Genomic DNA, 12451 nt, shown 5'->3' with positions numbered 1-12451 from the left:
AAATGATTGACTTGGTCTCTTGAGACCAGAGTATGGATTCCCAGAAGTCTATATTTTGTAAATATGGGCCTTGGAAAAAGCTAAATGAGTTTATTGTGCTTTGGCTACAGTCGGTAGTTCTGGTGTGGATAAACAACCACGCATGTCACTTCTGCATGCTGCGTCTTACTCTGTGAGATAAAGTGTCACTCTTTTCATAGCTTTTGCCGGCTCTGAGACACTTTCACAGTGTCTCTCCTGCTCTTTTTCTAGCAAAAACTCACTCATCACTAAATGAAAGCTTAAAGTGAAGACCTGATTATTTCAGGGGCCTTTTCACAAGTCCATTGTTTTTGAATTTCTGTGTTACTTTGGCTATATTTTCACACTTAAAACAATAATTTGGTATATAATTTATCTTGTATCATTGTCCTCTTTTATGCTAAGAAATAAATCTCTTGACAGTTCTCTCTCAGAGTAATTGCTGAATTTAAGTTTCAGAGGGGGTGTACTCATTTATGCAGTGCACTATATATATATATATATATATATGTATGTGTGTGTGTGTGTGTGTGTGTGTGTGTGTGTGTGTATATAGTATCATTATTTTGGGCTGTTAAGCTTAAAATACAGTTTTTCTTTAGCACTGGCTGTTGTTAAACGTAGTAATTATGCAAACAATACATTAGTTCTCCTGTGAGCACATTTGTTCCATACAGCTAGGTTATGGCAATAAAGTGTTGAATCCTAAATAACCTATACTTTTTACATCTGTTTCAGCTTTCAATTGACATTGGAAATGAGGTCAAGTACCAGAATAAAATGTTAGGAGAAATGGTAAGCGATGGGAATCGATTCTACTCTCTTCATCAAAACACTTATCTGAATAGCTTAAAGGGGTCATATAATGCGTCGACGCGTTTCAAAAAGGCGGGGCATAGAGGAGAAACAATAATGTACAGTATGTGGAAAATAATGTGTTTTTTTAACTTTAAACCACATAAACACATTTCATTACACAAAATACACAAAATAATGTTCTTTTTAGCAGCATCATATGACCCCTTTAAATATCTAACGTTTGTTTCTCCTCAAGGACTCGGACTTTGACTCAACTGGAGGTCTGTTGGGAGCCACCATTGGTAGATTGAAGCTCCTCTCCAGGGGAAGCCAAACCAAGGTGTACTGCTACATGCTGCTGTTTGCCCTGTTTGTGTTTATTGTCCTGTACTGGGTGATCAAACTGAGGTGATCGTAGGACTGATGACTCTTCAGGACCTTTCGTTTGTGCCATGCTTATTTGTGGTAGAGGGTCAGAATCCTCACAGAGATGACGAGGACTGAGGTTATTGAGTAGTACGAGAGTGCTTTCTTTCCATTGGACAAGAAGTTGAACCATTGATTGACAATGTGCAATATGAGACAAAAATCTGTCCTAACCCACCATTAGTGTCCCCCGAGGGGAAGGGATAATGCTAGTTGTCTAAAATATATTGTGAAGATTAACATGCATCTTTCCTTCTTTTTTTCTGAAATAATGACCTTTGTTTAATAGTATTATTCTTTTAGGAGAACTTCAGTGCTATAAATGTGTGCTAATTTATATCTTCTATAAGGATACAGATAAATGCATTTAAAAGAGTGGCACCTAATCAGCCTTTATTTTCCTTTCTTTTACTGTGAAAGTCTTACAATTTTGTGGCAACTCTTTCAAGAATGTTGTATGAATATAGTGTTCAAAGGGGTTGATCTTCAGATTGTGAAAACCACATTGATACGAGAGTTTGTGCAATGCAGATGTATAATAATGACCATATTAAAAACAACCCCATAATTCTGTGTACTTCAGAAATGTCTTAAGTAATTTTGAAGTTCTTGTCCAATCTCTTTTGCTCTCTATGGTTAAAATAATGTATGGTTAATTTCAGTTTTTTTAGGAACTAATTTGTAAATAAATGTCATTTTTCAGAGAATTATTACATAAATTCCTTTATGTTGTCAACTTGAATCCTGTTTTCATATATCCCATTTATACTTCTCAGGAATCTTACAACAAGCTACTGAAGAATTATGAAAACTTAATTTTTTTCATACATATTAGCAACAAACATTCATATAAAACTATAATCAAAATGTACCTATGTCACATATAACTACATATAAAGTTTTTCATCAAGTCTTTATTAAAATACCCTTTTTTTTACTGCAAGGTACAAATCATCCATCTTAAGGTTGTTAATGGCTTTTATAACTGATATAACTATAGTTCATTTATATTTAGTGTCAGATTCACCTTTTAAGGGCACTTTGTTTTTCAAACTGAACTCATATTGGTGATGTCATTTCTTGGGTAGAGTGTCCATGTACTTGCATATGATTGACAGCATCACCTCGTCAGCTCCTGCACCAATGGACATTAACCTGGAGTCCCTGTTAAGAAAAAACAGATCAGATAGATTTGTATCCAATATTTTGCAATTTTATAAATCACTTGGAAATTCGATTCACTGCATTCATACCTGACCTGGCTCTATACTCATGAGTATAAACATGCAATCCAAACCGGTTGCTTTTAAATGTCACTAGATGTCACTGCAGCTCTGAGAGCTCATGCATGTTCACCTCATTCAGATGAGAGAAACTGACCTGTAGAACCTGCTGACTAGGACGTCACTGGTGAAGCCCATGCCACCCCAGTACTGGAGGCAGCTGTCACCGAGCTCTCGGGCCAGTCGTCCTGCCTTCAGCTTGGCCATTGACGCCAACTTTGTCACATCGTTTCCCTTAATGTACAAAGCTAATGAAAGTGCACAGGGAAAAGAAACAAAAAACAAATTCAGAGGTATTCATTTTCAGGTATTCACGCTGAGGTTCAGCTCCAATTTTTAATTTCACAACCTGAGGGAGGAAGAATGAAAATGGACTGATTGCAAGCCAGTGAGTGCTCACACCATTTCTTTCCATTATTAATTCGGAAATTGGTGGCCCTGTAGACCTGCCAGACCCAAACCCATGAAATTGCATAGCTGCCTTGGCCTATAAAACCATTTCCGGAATAATTTAACTCACCTGTGGCGCGATGCAAAAGGGAGCGCAACAGCTCGATTTCTGTCTGCAGCTCAGCCAGCCTGAAGTGAACGACCTGGTGGTACAGAATCGGCTGATTGAAGATCTTCCTCTGTCTGGTGTAATTAACGGTCTCTTGGACAACTTTCTCCATGGTCGTTAGAACTTAAAAAACAAGGCATAGGAAAAATGTCGATGTATTTTTCAGCAAATTATATGATTGAGGAAATAGCTGGATTTCAGCTCTGACAACATCTAGACAGGAACACGGAAATGATGTCAAAAGATCCTCCAGAACATGCCAGACCTTTTTCTTCCTTGATGTTTAAAGCAAAGCACACAAGTTTGACTCACTGATAAACACATTTGGGCCTGAGAAGATCTGACCTGGCTTGTAAACACACAGGCACTACTGACTTTAACACACTGACGTCATGCCCGTGCCAGTGAAGAGAAATGTTTGCTGTGCAGTGGGATGTGTGGGCAGAGCCGATCCTAGACTTCTGGGGGGGAATTAAATCATCTTTGAGAGCAAGGGGGCCCTACGCAGCGTGTGTACTTTGCGTATAGGGAGGATCGGCTCTGTGTGTGGGAGTCGGAAAGGATAACTTACTATTGGCCACCCCCCAAAGTCGCTCCTCCTGGAATTGAAGCATCTGGTAATTGAAGCCCATTCCCTCCTGCCCTATGACATTTTTGCAGGGCACACGCACGTCATCGAAAAACACCTCTGCTGTATCCGATGACCGCATGCCTATTTTATCGATCTTACGTGCGATGTGAACGCCTGCGGACGTACGGTAAAACATTAGCATGTTTTCTTTGGCAGTCAAAAGACTCTTTTTCCAAAAGTTTGGTGCTTTTGCATTACGTCTTACCAGGCAGATTCATAGGTAAGCAGATTAGGGATTTGTTCTTGTGTGGAGGGCCCTCGCTGGTGTTGGCCAGGAGGCACATCCAGTCTGCCTGGGTGCCATTAGTAGTCCACATCTTTCCTCCATTAATGACAAATTCATCTCCTTTGCGCACAGCTTTAGTCTTGATGCCTGAAGGAGACAGTATTTATTCCCAAATTAGACTCTTTAGATCAGTGGTTCTCAGCCAGGAGGCAGAGGCCTACTATGGGGCTTCAGAAAGCTTCCAATTGGGCCACGGGGTCACTTAAAATGATTTAAATGAATTATTATTATTCATATAAATATTATTATTATTATTATTAATAACACCTTTACATAATTAAAATGCTAAAAAACCTTCCCCCCACCCCCAACAGTAACTATTGTTTTTTATTAAAGAACTAGTTCTTGAAACTTCCTGAGGAGTGTTATTTTATTTATTATATTTTTATTATTTATATACTATTATAGTATTTTAAGTTAGTTTCTATTTTTATATTTTCAGTTTACATTTAAATTTTAAAAGTTTTAGTATTTTTAATAGTTTTTTTTTCTTCAAATTTTGATTTTTTTTAAACAAAAATATAAACATTTGAAACACCAGGTGGCTTGAGAAGCAAAACTGTATGATGTTTTATCTTAAATTTAGTTTTTTTACACAATATTTCATAAACAAACTTGACCATTTATGCTTAAAAATGTTATTTTACTATTGATTATATACTATTATAGTATTTATTAGTATTTGAAATTAGCTTTTATATTTATATTTTTCAGTTTTCGTTCAAGTTGTAGCATTTTTTATTAGTTTTTGTTTTACTTTTTTTATATTCATATATAGCTTTGATTTCTTTTTTATTTAGTTTTAGTACTTTAACTTATTTCACTAATTTTGTTTCAATTACTGAAAATTATTTTTAATAGTTTTTGTTAACAATAACAACACTGTTATGGAATCACAAAATGAACTGTGGTTAACTTAACTACATCACCGCTCCCAGTTTCTGTTAATAAAAAAAGTTGAAAACAACCAGAGTTGTCATAATTACAGCAGAAATATTAGAGGAAATTGGAGGATTTTTGGAGCCCTTCTTTTGGAGGAAAGAAGGGCCCTCAAGCCAAAAAGGTTGAGAATCACTGCTTTAGATCTACTTGGCTTTAAATGTAAAATAAAGTAATACAGTACTTTAATTTCTCCTCAAAACAACTCATTAATAATCTGTGACTAGTACCAGCTTTACTTCAAATACAAATTTTAATACATTTATGAAAAATGGATCTGCATCCCCCTGTGTGCTATTCCCATGTAGGCAAGTCTTTTAATCTCCCTGGCCTGAAATGCTTTGATATCTTCATTTGGGAAAGTAATTAATTTTAGATTTGCGTCTGGTGTAAGTTTACATCTTGTTTAGAACACCCCCATGGCAATATAAAGAGCATGTCTTTCCTGTTAGGTACATTATCTCCAGCAAAATACTTACTTGCTACATCAGAGCCGGCCCCTGTTTCGCTCACCCCGAGGCAGACCACTATGTCTCCCATTATGGTGGGCTGCAAGAACTCTCTCTTGAGCTCTGCAGAACCAAACCTACAACAGCACAGAGGTCACAGTCACATCCTCACAGTTCTTTTGTGAGTGTCGTAGCAACAGTGATTAAAAGCTCGTGAGACAGCATGGGCTACAGAAGACATTAACATTTTACTAGCAGCAAATGCAATTTCAGAAACTGTTCCATAGGGCAGAATCACAAAGACTAATCAAAATCCCTGATTTTCTGAATCCAAATAGCCAAAATGAATATGCACAGAAAAATGAGTGTTTCCAGAGAGTGAGCAGAATATGTCAAATGCTAAAAAGGAACCATCCTGATGACTACAGTATTTATTTATAATAAGTGATAGGTGATTTCATTTGTTTTAAGAGTTTATCAACACATGGTGAAGAAATACCTCATTCAGTCTACTGCAACATTCTACTAGATAAAATAAAGTAATTTTCCTAATCAGTTTTTTAGCCTTTTCCCCATTCAAAATAAATAAATAAATAAAAACACAGAAATATGTAAGTAAATAAATAATAAAAAAAAAACGATTACTTTAAAAGCAAAACTGCATAATATATTTTCTTATAAGAGCATATATCTCATATCTTAATTTAAGTTTATTTTTCTTAAAATTCCCAAACCTAATTCATTTTTATTTAGCAAAAAAAACAAAAACTTCTTGCAAATGGGTTGACTACTTTAAATCAAGATATTTCTCAAGTAAATTCACCTTGTTTAAAAGATATTAAGAATTTTTAAAAGTAACTTTCAAAGTGAAAGATGAATATTGCGAGACAAATGGCATTTAATGACAAGGCCAACTGATGAAGAAGCCAGTGAGACTGGCTGTTCAAAATAGCTTAATTAGATACTACTTTTACACTTTCTGCAGTATAAATTATGCATAATGTGCACAATGCAAATTTTCTTTATGTAAGGACTGCACCCAACTTCACCTTTCATTACCCGTGTGACGAATGAACCAAAAGTAATTATCATGGTTTTTACCATCTCTTTTAATTATTATTTCATTGTATTGACATTTTCTCACCAACAACTAATCTAAAAGTGCAAAATACCATTTTTTATCAATACAGTAATGCAATGTCCCGACTCCCTCACATGTGCAATGTGAAGAGTAATGTAGCATACATCTGAAGTCTCATTTATAAAACTCTCTGTAGATTTCATCCTAAAAGTGTACGTAGGCACAAAAGCTAGATTTTGCGTACGCACAAAAATTTGATTTATAAAACCATGCGTACGCCAGAACCTGCGCAAAAATCCCTTTATAAATCCCAGTCAGGGTAAGATTGTGCGTACGTGCATCTCCACCCCGACTCCTCCCCGAAATCACCATATATGGAGCTTACAACGCCTAGTTTTACTATGCATAACCTCATCTGCATATCATTTCTATGCATATTCCCATCCACCCGAATAACACCATCAAAGGTACAAGACATTAAGGAAATATGAGACACGGACTATAAATGCCATTTGTGCCATACACACATTTCTATTGCTAAAAATCATCAAGTATCCTTGTTATGTTTTAGAATAAATACATCAAAATATCCATAAAAATACTGTTTAAAATAGTTCTCAGAAAAATAATTTAGAATAGAGTTGATCTCATTAGTTTCCACTGGCCAAATATTTCAGTTGTTAAAAAAAACTCTAAATAAATTAAATTAATGCAGTTTTGCTGATAAGGTGAACATCTTTTAACTACTTTAGTGGAAAAATATAGGCCTATATTTATTGCAGTGTAAATACAATTATCTGACTCTGCACGTCATTGACAAAGTATTTTAAAAATGGAAACGTGCAAATCTTACTGTTTTCTTCAAGTTGTATCCTTCAAATACAGTGGTATTTTTCATAATGTTGTGGAGATGCCTTCACGCGACATCAACACTTCCGTGCAGCTGCGGTTGTACAGTAAGCTATTACCATTGGTCCTATTCAAACCGGACAATAGACCGTTCCACCGAATCCAGCAGTGTCCGCCACAATATCGAAGTAAGTGTGCATCACTGATCATTGTTCTCGCTAAAAAATATTTTCTCATAACATGAGATGTGCAGTTTAGTATAAAGATAAATTATTGTGCACCTAGCACTCCTCGCTGTCATTAAAACATAACATTCCACAGGAAAAGTAATCAAGTGCATCCACTACAAACAGGCTATATCTAAATTCATATAATTTTGGTTTAACTTCTGCGTAATGACTTTATGTAATTTTAGTGCTTATCTCCATTAATGAGAGTGGAATATTTCATGTAAATGTATATGATGAAATGAAAACAGTTTAAAATCGTTGTTTACTTCATTCATTTTCTCACTCCAGGAAAAAAAGTCCGTACGAATGGGTCAGAGTTTGCGTGCAGTTGCACAAATTTTCCCGTCAAGTTTGTTTTTTATAAATCTCATCTTTTGCATAGGAAGTGGCGTACGACTCTTTCAGGGCAGGTTTTGTGCGTACGCAACGTTATAAATGAGGCCCCTGGAAATTATGATAGAATAATGTCTAATGTTTCTGTTACTAATTAAAAAAAAATAGTAAGCAGTTTACTTAACTGGTTAAGAATACTACTAAAAGGTTAAGCAGGAGAAATACCTCGCCAGTGCAGGTGTAGCCATGTCACTCTGCACGCCGATGGCCATGGGAATTCCTCCACAGTTGATGTTCCCCAGTTCTTCTGCAACAGCCACACTATAGCTAAAGTCCAACCCCAGACCTCCATACTCTGCAGACAGTGAAGAAAGAGGTAAGTGAATGTCCAGTGAGCAGATCACCTGGATGCTTCATCTCTTCGTTTTTTTTGTTAATGAGCATGTAAACATTTGAAATGAATTATTTAGACAAATATCTCAGAACATTTTGATCACAAAGCAGGTGTACTTTAGATCCTTTCTATCAGGTCTTCTGCAGCATTAATCTGAACTTGCTTACTTCCGTACTGAAGACAAATATGCATCATGTAAGATTTGTCTACATATTTTTGCCATGCGGTAATCTAAAACTTGACATGCCCTTTTCACACCCCTGCGGTCCATTTAGTCATCATTATAACATACTACAATGTCTTGCGCAAACTATTACATTTGACCGTAATAAAAGCATTACTGTTTCCCACAATACTTTCCTTGTCATGCATTTATTTATGTCATTTCATGTTCCATTTCATTTAGCATTTTCCTTCAGGAAACAAATATTACGACATTAAGGAAATGATTCTATTCCGTGAAAGCAATAAGGGCAACAATAATGCTAAAAAGCAAGTCCTTTAGTGACTGTGCTGAACTCTACGCTCACTTCCCCCATGTTTTCTGTCATCAGGTCCCACAATGGTCGTGGACAACATTTGGTGTGGCAAAATAAGGAAAAGAGAAGCCAGAGAGCAGAGGAAACAGATACAGCTGCAAAGGAACAGCTGGAGTCCAACAATTTAGTATCCAAACAGACAGTCTGAGATGCATCTTAATAGAAGGTTTCTTTATTCTGACCACAAACTAGCTTAACTAACCTTAAGGAGTCTTGGAGAACAACATTTGATTGGTACGTAAAACACTGTGAAAGATTTCCACATTACAATGCAAATATTGTGTAATAGTCTTATATGGGTTTGTATAGTATGAAATACTAGGATACACAGTTGGAACAAAATGGAAAACGGATGTTTAATGTTTAAGGATCTGCGCTTTACGACGGACAGCTATTGGAAGGAGGTCAACATTTCCATTCGCTGTGTGCATGTAAACATGAAAGTTTTTTTGGTGGAGAGTGATTCTCCTGTTTGGTGGCGTAACCTTGCGCAGTACATTTAATCAACACATAGATGTGAAATGAGAGGTATTTCAAAAGAAACGAGGCAATGTACACCCACATATTGTGGGAGTAAATGTCAAAAAACTGGTCAGTTCGGATAAGAATGGAGTCTTACTGTCTTATCTGAGTTTGCCAGGGTTGGAAAAACAGACAATCTGGATTTATGCCAGTGTTCTGTAAGATGGATTTGTTTCAGCCAGGTTTTGAAAGCGGTGATTTCACAAGGAAGAAGTTGTTATGGGAACTAGCAAAATTCTAAAACGAGGACTCAAAATACCTTCAATCAATGCAAACCTAGGATCCTATAGCATTGTGTGCATGTTGAAGGTGATACAGTTGACATCAAAAGTTTTCAGAATCTGCAAAATTTTAATTATTTTACCAAAATAAGAGGGATCATACAAAATGCATGTTAGATAGTTGTTCATGAGTCCCTTATTTGTCCTGAACAATTAAACTGCCTGCTGTTCTTCAGAAAAATCCTTCAGGTCCCACAAATTCTTTGGTTTTCCATTTTTTGTGTGTATTTGAACCCTTTCCAACAATGAGTGTATGATTTTGAGATCCATCTTTTCACACCGAGGACAACTGAGGGACTCATATGCAACTATTACAGAAGGTTCAAACTCTCACTGTTGCTCCAGAAGGAAAAACCGTGCATTAAGAGAAAACTTTTGAACAGAATGGAGATTTGTACATTTTTCTTATTTTGTCTAAATATCATATGTTTTCATTTAGTACTGCCCTTCAGAGGCTACAGAAGATAGTTACATGATTCCCTGAAGACAAAATAAGTTAAATTTACCCTGATCCTCAAATTCAAAAAGTTTTCACCCCTGAAAGGGGGATGTAAACTTTTGACCTCAACTGTATACAGATGGGAGACTGGGGCTAGTTTTCACAAGAGCTATTTCTCAATAACTGACAAACAATTAACAAATTTACAATTAACAATTAGTTAAAAAAAAATCTGAATCATTTTTGTGAATTCTGTCTTTCAAAATAAAATGGCAAAAAAAACACATTTCTGTAAAGAAGTATGGTTTAAATTTTGTTTTACGGTTTAAAATGTGCTTATAATAGGTATTCAAAAAAGCAAGTTGCATTGTGACAACTTATCCCAAATAATACAACAACAAGCCCTGCTGCTAAGTAATGTGTGTTCATTGAACTGTATACTTTATAAGGATGTAACGTATGAAAATTTCTTATCACGATTATAGTGACCAAAATTATCACGGTTATCAGTATTATCACGGTATTGTTAAAATGTGCTGGAGATGTTAAAAAAGTACCGACACATAAATCACTTCAAGTTTTATATTTAAAAATCAACAAACAACAAATAAAATAACTTTTTGTTTGCATAATCACTAAAACGATAACATTACCAATGATGTTCAGATTTTAAATGACAACTTGACTGACAACAGTTTAATAGCATGTTCAAATATCTAATGTAAATGCTCAAATAAAGCTTTCAAAAAGTTTCTAAAAAGGTAAACCTCACACTGTTACTTAAAACTGTGCTTTATGCTGGACAGTATTTATTTATCGCGAGTTGTTCAAACCGCGGTAATCTAATACGGTTTTAATGATAATTAAAAGATGAAATGGTAATACTAACCGTGGGGAATTGTATCATGATTTATCGTCAAACCGGTAATCGTTACATCCCTAATACTTTATATAAGCATTCCATAACCATGGAAGTGTTCAATAACTTTTTTGTAGATAAAATTTTAAAGTATGCTTTAAGAAAAATGCTTAAATTCAAATAAAATGGTGCTGGTTTCTATAAATGTACAAATGTAAACTTTATAGTCACTGATGATGGTAGATTTTGAAAATAAAAATAGCTACAAAACTCCAAATCTCGAGAGTGAGTGCACAGACGAGAGATGAAAAATAGAGTGTGTACAGGAAAAGCGCCGCTTTAGCCTACAGCAGTCAAGTCACAATTCACCTGAACAGATTTTACGTTATTGTTTAGAGACTTGCTGGTGTATCTGTGCTGCACATATCAAAAGAGGTGAGGCAACGCTTCGAGTACTAATCTTCTGACTAAGATGCTGTAAATCCAGCCTGCTAATGCAAAAGTGTCACTGTGTCAGCACTTCTTAATGCAAGTGCTGCTCTCCTCTGACCTACAGATTTATGAAGCTGCTTCCCCCAGAGCCTCCATCCACCTAGCAATTATACTGCATTGTATTCTTAACATTTAATTACTAAAACTTTTGCTATCTCATAAAAAAGAAGAAAAATTGTAACAAATTATGAGGATATAATCTGCATGTTATTTAGGAATTACTGTTTGCACAAGATCTTACAGTCCTAGATTTGGATTGTATATTTGTTGATATCTTGATTACAAACATACCAAGATAATCTGTTGTACATTAATAAAAATGCATAGAAGAGTGTTAAAAATAGGGCAAAATACTTCTATTTGAATTTTACATTTCACTGAGAGCCTGTGGGCACAGGCACCAACTGTATTTCCTTTTGGTTGTTCTTTATTCTTCTCATGTATTGGGGTTTATAGCAACGCTTTGAAGCGTATGGAAAAAAGTTGTGAACTGACATTTTGATATGTGTACAGCCACAAATCTGTTTTGTGTTACAAGGTGTTTTCCACTGTTCTCATAATTGCTTCTTGGAGCCATGTTGTTATTTGGTCATGAATCCATCTGTACTCCCATAAAAACCTAAGACTCTTTAAGGGCACCCTACAATCTTCTTTTTCTCTGCTTTACTGAAGAAAGTTTCTTAGAACTGTGATTCTGTCATTATTGGAAAATCAAAATGTTCCAGTTTGTGCTTTAAACGCATATTTTTCTGTGAAAGAGCAATATTTTTCACAAATGTCTTTTTCAACGACTCACATCAAGTTTTCCTTGATCTTGGGCAATTGAACAGAATAGATATAGTTCATAGTACTAAAAGAAAACATACTTAAAGTTGCACAAACCGCTTGTGCTGAAACTGTGTTCTGGCATCAAAATCTGAAACATATGAACACCCAAACTGGTTATGTAGCACCTGCAGCTCTGTATATAGCATTCTTTGGAAGGATCCAGCTTTAGGAAAGAGTGGCTGAAGATGTATGGTTATGATTAAGGTTAAACT

The 12451-nt window shown here is 35.6% G+C and overlaps 2 protein-coding genes across 2 annotated transcripts in view; one reads left to right on the top strand and one right to left on the bottom strand.

Annotated features, from left to right (window-relative positions):
• bet1 (Bet1 golgi vesicular membrane trafficking protein) overlaps positions 1-1981 on the top strand; it is a 3473-nt gene extending 1492 nt beyond the window's left edge. The window contains exons 3-4 of the mRNA XM_016530404.1: positions 760-816; positions 1076-1981. Of these exons, the coding sequence (XP_016385890.1) occupies positions 760-816; positions 1076-1231 (213 nt within the window). The 3' untranslated portion in view covers positions 1232-1981. The remainder of the gene's footprint in view (positions 1-759; positions 817-1075) is intronic.
• Positions 1982-2041: 60 nt separating this feature from the next.
• The window catches only part of LOC107722154 (probable acyl-CoA dehydrogenase 6), a 20948-nt gene continuing 10538 nt past the window's right edge, over positions 2042-12451 (bottom strand). Inside the window, exons 3-9 of the mRNA XM_016530403.1 lie at positions 8111-8240; positions 5423-5529; positions 3924-4091; positions 3659-3832; positions 3049-3210; positions 2626-2776; positions 2042-2409 (exon numbers count right to left, since the gene is read on the bottom strand). Of these exons, the coding sequence (XP_016385889.1) occupies positions 2319-2409; positions 2626-2776; positions 3049-3210; positions 3659-3832; positions 3924-4091; positions 5423-5529; positions 8111-8240 (983 nt within the window). The 3' untranslated portion in view covers positions 2042-2318. The remainder of the gene's footprint in view (positions 2410-2625; positions 2777-3048; positions 3211-3658; positions 3833-3923; positions 4092-5422; positions 5530-8110; positions 8241-12451) is intronic.

The sequence above is a fragment of the Sinocyclocheilus rhinocerous genome, unplaced genomic scaffold (assembly GCF_001515625.1).
Source record: "Sinocyclocheilus rhinocerous isolate Xijiao unplaced genomic scaffold, SAMN03320098_v1.1 scaffold781, whole genome shotgun sequence".
NCBI classification, from domain to species: domain Eukaryota; kingdom Metazoa; phylum Chordata; class Actinopteri; order Cypriniformes; family Cyprinidae; genus Sinocyclocheilus; species Sinocyclocheilus rhinocerous.
Note: the sequence above shows the minus strand (reverse complement) of the source record. Positions and strands in the feature narration are given on the sequence as shown.